Source organism: Staurois parvus, unplaced genomic scaffold (assembly GCF_062004578.1).
Source record: "Staurois parvus isolate SC_StPar_1 unplaced genomic scaffold, SC_StPar_1.0 ptg000734l, whole genome shotgun sequence".
NCBI lineage: Eukaryota > Metazoa > Chordata > Amphibia > Anura > Ranidae > Staurois > Staurois parvus.
Window position 1 is genome coordinate 3,449,977 of NW_028318530.1, and position 6,000 is coordinate 3,455,976.

Sequence of the window (6,000 nt, forward strand, 5' to 3'; positions counted from 1 at the left end):
CCTAACTGGATACATAGCCGATAGGCCTCTATCACCAGAAGTCTCTCATGGCGGCAGCCTTATGACTCTCTATTTGTCACTTTTTCACTACAGGATGGGGATTCTACTCCATATCCAACAGTTGGTGCATTGCACCTTGCTTATACAGTTCACTAAGGAATATCACAGTATCTCCATCTAAAAGGTAGTGAGTGACATTGTGGTCTACATCTGGCAGATAACTGGATTCACACGCAGGCAGGGCTCTGCCATTCAAGTCCTCTATGGTGGCTGCCTTATGGACTTCCTTTATCTCAGGATAGTGAATTTTTCATATATTCAGCGGTCTGCCTTCTGCCATTTGTCTACATATTGCTGCTGGACTATACATTTTCAAGGACCTTTATCTTTATCCATTGCCTTGTGAAGGCCTTTTTAGTCAATACTGTATTTATACTTGAGGACTGTCTTCTGGCCACGACTATTGATTTATGGTTTATTATTACCAGGATTACACCAGTGCTTTTAATTGTCACTCATCAACATTAGCATCTATATGTGGAATGTATCCAAATACATGGTCACATTATTTAAGTTCCCATTGCATTTTCTAGTTGGGCTCCTATTTCCATACCAGTTGAAGTTACAAGTGTATTTTTGATGATTGGTGCATAGCCATATTGTATTTTCTCCATGATATCTCTATCCCCACCATGGTGGTGCACCCTGATGTGTTTTTGCTGTCTGTGCAAAGGACCTGTGAGTCGTTGCCCCTGCAGCATAGCATTACTTATGGCCTAGCCATGATGTCTCTCTTTTTTATTTTTGTTTTAAGGTTGCTCTGTGTATTGTCTTAAATAGAGATGATGGCTTTTTGCAGTCTTTACCCTATTGTCTTCCATGTGCAATTTTGCTAATAAAAGCATATTTTGATGATTATTTGAGTATCGCATTGTCCTTTATGTAACCGCTTTTCTTGTGAATTCTTTATTCACGGTTTTTTGTTGCAGGCTTTTTTGGTTATTGGGCAAATTCTGTACTTCAAGTGATACCAGTTACTTTTTAAGCCTCTATTCATATGGTTATTTACTGCTTACATTAGACTGGTTCCGTTTTGAAGAAGGGTGCTCCTTGCGAGGTCCCAAGGGAAAAACAAAGTCCATCATTGCTTGGTGGATCAGGATCTTGATTGCAAGATATTTTTCTCTTCTCTCAAAACCCTCTTCTGTGTCATTGGGGGCTCAGTCCACCATGTCTGGAGGAGTATCCTGGGCCTTTAAGCACCAGGCCATGTCCTCAAAAGCTTGCCAGTTTCCAATCACCTGAAAGTACAAGCCTATAACCCATAGCGTAAGAATAATTTGTTTGTGTACACTACTGTACGCCCAAGTTATGGAATTTACAGGTAAGTCTAAATTCCTCTTTTTCTGAGCTTCCATGTACCAAGGTTGCTGGCTGTAGTGCTTGATATATAAACTACACTAGAAGTAAATCTATGCAAATCTGTTTATGAAATATTTCATAATGTTCTCACTAAACGTAGGCTGTAGAGCTGGCCGGCTATGTTGCTTCCATTCTAATCACCTTATTTAACCACACTAGGCAAAAAAGGCAAAAACGTCAAAACCGTCAAAACCTTCCAAGCCAACCAAAGCCGAAAAGAATGAAGACAAAAAGCAGTGTAAACCGAAGACCAAGAAGGCTAAGTGATGAATGTGTTCAGTGGACACCATGCTCATGCTCACGCTCACGCGCACCTCCTTCAGGGAACAGCGGCTCCTCTACAGAATGAGACTGATGTGGGTGTAGAGAGAAATGGAGCAGTAGGCTCCCTTTCCAGGACTTTAGTGATCCATGTACAGTAGCAGGGAGAAGCGTTTTTACACAGTGTACTAATCAAGCAAACTCATCAAGCTTCTGTATCTTCCCTTCCAGCACTTTTTTTCCTGATGTACTTATTTTACAGTCTTTTGCTGCTCTTTTTTGTACATAGAAATTTGAACAGAATGTTTTTGTTTTGTATGATACATTAATATAACTATATATAATTTCTCATTAAAGTAGTATAACAGAACAAGCATATGTTTTTAATATCTTCTGATCATGTTAACTTTGTCAGGTACCACACAAGCAGTGCAAGAGATGAGAGTAATGTAGAAACCCATAGCCACCAGCAGAGACAGATTGAGGTAGCAGCTTTTTTCTCTGGACATTCACCGAGCCCTACGCTCCTGCCTAGGTTGCTTTGTTACCAGTCTGTCATACAATCATTCTTCTTTAACTACAAAATTCTTTAACCACTTGCGACTAAGCCAATTCTGACAGTTTTCTCCTATATGTAAATAGCAGTTTGTTTGTTTTTTGTTTTTTGCTAGAAAATCACTTGGGGTCCCCAAACATTAGATATTTTTGTAATCCGAGGGCCTAGAGAATAATAAAATGATGGTTGCAATATTTTATGCCAAATGGTATTTGTGCAGCGGTTTTTCACTTTTTTTTTTTTTTTTGGAAAACACACTTTAATGAATTTTAATGCACAAAACACAATATAATACCAATTTTTTGGTAAAATATAAAATGTTACAATGTGTAAATAGATCCCTAACATGTCATGCTTTAAAAGCCTTTACAGCTTACCAGTTTAGAGTTACACAGGAGTTCTGGTGATAGAATTATTGCTCTTGATATAACGTTCTGTGCCAATACCTCACGTGTGGTGCAATCACTGTTTACATATGTGTGCGTGACCTGCATATGCGTTCACCTTTGCCACACCAGGGGGCGGGGGCACTTTACATTTTTTATTTTATTAAAATTGTTTACACTTTTATTATTTTTTATTTTATTGCTATCACAAGGGATGAAAAACATCGCTTGTGATTAGCATGGGCTGTGACAGGTCCTCTTTTTTTTTTTGACGAGATCTGTTTTAGACCCCAGATGTCTCCTCTGGCTTCCAAAGCATCAGATCAAACAGAGAACTGGTTTGATCCAATGCTTTTACAAGCCAGTAATGGCTTGTTCCATGGGACTATAATCGGAAGTGACATAATTATTGCGTCTGGTTTCTGGCATCACAAGGGGAGGAGCAACATTGTTCCTCTACTGTGTCTCAGGAACTAGATGTCACTGGGCTCCCCAACCGTATGGGAGAGCCCGGTAAAGGTGGTGGCGGGTTTTTTTTTAGCTGCTCAGATTACTTTTACAAGATACAGAATTGCTGTCTCTAAAAAAAAAAAAAAAAAAAAAAAAAAAAAAAAATATGGTTAAGCAGGGAGTTGGAGATATTGGATCCATGGGTTCCAAACCCTCTCAAACCTTGAGGAGGTGTCTCAAAAAAATACTAACCTTCTTTTTGTTAGTCGTTATTCACATTTGTTTCCATTTTATCACTGCCAAGTTTACAACTGTACTCGCAATGGCTACTTTAGCTGCTAGGAACATAAAATATATCAAGGTCTGAGTGTGTCTGGATACCTCTTCAGTGGGTTCAAACAGTATGGCTACCATGGGATTTTTAACAGTGTTTACCAGGGGCAGACTGACCATTTGGAAACTCGGGCACTGCCCGAGGGCCCGGGGTCAGTAGGGGGCCCCATGAGATGCCCCTGGTACCTTTTTCATAGGCTTTTTTGAGTTTGGGCAAGGACACAGGGGCCCCATGATCCCCTATTGCCCGGGGGCCCCATGAGTTGTCAGTCCGCCCCTGGTGTTTACTATGGTCGCAGAATAAATCAGGACGTGAACTTGCATCCAAAAATGCTTAACCTTGGTGCACGACCGCCACGTATGGTACATTTTTCCCACCTAGCCACATCCTGGTAGCAAAGTGAAGAGAAGCCCAGGTACATTTTTGACCAACGTTCTGGTTCTAAGTACCATCAAGAAAGTACCTTACTTCTGTTTCGTTATTTGGAGCTTCAGATGTATCTAAATTTCCGAATCACAATAGTAAGAAATTTCAACGTATCCGAAATTAACTATAATGAAAGCAACAAATTTGTTTGCGGCTTCAGAGGGTTTTGTAAGTTCAATAATATGTCATAACTCTGCATTGTTATGATTGGCCAAAGTTGCAAGTAAGTTGCAAGGCATTGAAGTTTCAATTGAAAGTCCCACTGGAAACTTAAGGAATGAATCCGAATGTTACGAAATAACTTATGAAAATACAAGCCGATTTGGAACAATGAATATAAAACAAATTTCAAAAACGAATTGCAGCAAAACAAATATGACGAAACAAAATGATTGACTTAATGGATGAATCTAAAATGAAACATTTTTTTCATCATGCACATCTCTAGTGCCTGGAGCCCATGCTGTGGGGATGGCTTGTAATGTTGCTTTGGATCATGCATGAGCGGTCACCTTGGCACCTGGTGCAACACATTGAGTAAGCTGCAGGGTGCTATGCAGGTCCATCAGTATGGAAAACCCAGTACACCACCAGAAATAGCTGTGTATGTGTTATACTTTTTTTTATTTTTTTTAAATATGCCCTTCATTTTCAAGTCCTCTGCTTTACTCTCATTGAAGGCTGTGAAAAATGCTGAGACGGGCCACTCCTCCTTGAGGTCGTGGAGGTGTTCACCTCAACTGTCATTTTGGTCTTACTGATATGGTTAATTGCAAGGACACTCCAAACAATATATAAAATGCTCAACTATGAGAGTTAAGTCCTTTTATTTCGGATTCCCTCCTTTTATTTCGGATTCCCTCCACATTGGTGAACAACTCCAATTGATCAGCAAAAGGACAGATCTAACAGAAAACCAAGGAGAACGTGGCTAACATCTTACCCTAGAAATAATGGTATGTTCTCTTGCAGGCACTAATATATTCAGACCGAAAGTATCCTTTGAGGGTATGCCCACCATGACAGGCGAAGCCTGGACTTTCTATACAGTCCAGTGTCATGGACAGGTAAGTCAGGTTCACCCTGTATCTCTGACCATTTGCTCTCTATAACAGCTATTACTGGTTTTTGTTCTATGACAGATTTTCAGATACCTTTATGCATCAATGATCACCTATGTATTATTTAAGGTGAACCATGCTTTACATATGCAGCACTGAGTTCACTGGTGTCCAAGCTCTAGCACTGTCACATGGGGAGAGGGTGATGCTCCTCCCTACATGAAAGTGCTGGAGTTTCACTTTGCTTCTCTGCCCATGCAAGTCAGAGCAGCAGATTCACTTTAATGCCAGCCTCATACATTTGTAAAGGGCAAAGTACTGCCTCATGTTAATGTGCCCTAAAATGATGGAAGCAGTATTAGGACAATCTCAGGATTTTACATCATTTGCAGTAACACAAATAAACATTTGGGGTTATTTACTAAAACTGGAGAGTGCATAATCTGGTGCAGCCCTGTGCAAAAACTAATCAGCTTCCAGGATTTATTGTCAACATTTAATTGAACAAGCTGAAGGTAGAAGCTGATTGGCTACCATGCACAGCTGTGCCAGATTCTGAGTGCTCCAGTTTTAGTAAATCCCCCCCCCACTTTCTGTAGGCAGAGTTAATGCAACATTTTCATATACAATTTTTCTCGGTTACTGTTGATACTAAATCTTATGTTTTTAGTATAGCCTTTTAGAGGCACTGAGGTGGGTTTGAAGCTTTCTGCTAAAAATGAAATGAGCTTTTGTGGGAGCTACTTTAGGTGAGGCTGTTTCTACTATTGCTTCACCTGTCTTGCTGCAGTATCTTACCCTATTACCTTTATACTCCTTTTATATTCACTCTTGTTCATCGGTATTCCAAGTATAATTCACACCAAGTCCACTGACTTGAGTTTATCCAGTGCAGAAAAATGGAAGTCCGTGCAGTCACAGAAAGCAATGCTACACCCATAAAAATGCATGCAAATGTGGCTTACTACATGTGCATTTTCAGTGTATTTGTTTTAGCGGTTTGATGTAAAAAGACCCTCGATGTACAGCTTGTCTGTCCCAACAAACTATGGAACGTACCATTTATTTGCAAGATGTCAAAGGAATGTGGATGCAAAATTGGGC

General features: G+C 40.0%; 1 protein-coding gene across 5 annotated transcripts in view; it reads left to right on the forward strand.

Moving 5' to 3' along the window:
* RFC1 (replication factor C subunit 1) overlaps positions 1-2,445 on the forward strand; it is a 101,352-nt gene extending 98,907 nt beyond the window's left edge. For 4 of the 5 annotated variants that reach the window (XM_089654036.1, XM_089654040.1, XM_089654038.1 and 1 more), the window contains one exon: positions 1,582-2,445. In XM_089654036.1, coding sequence (XP_089510162.1) covers positions 1,582-1,689 — 108 coding nt within the window. In that variant the 3' untranslated portion in view covers positions 1,690-2,445. The remainder of the gene's footprint in view (positions 1-1,581) is intronic. The other variant, XM_089654037.1, reaches the window with a different exon arrangement.
* Positions 2,446-6,000: the final 3,555 nt, after the last annotated feature.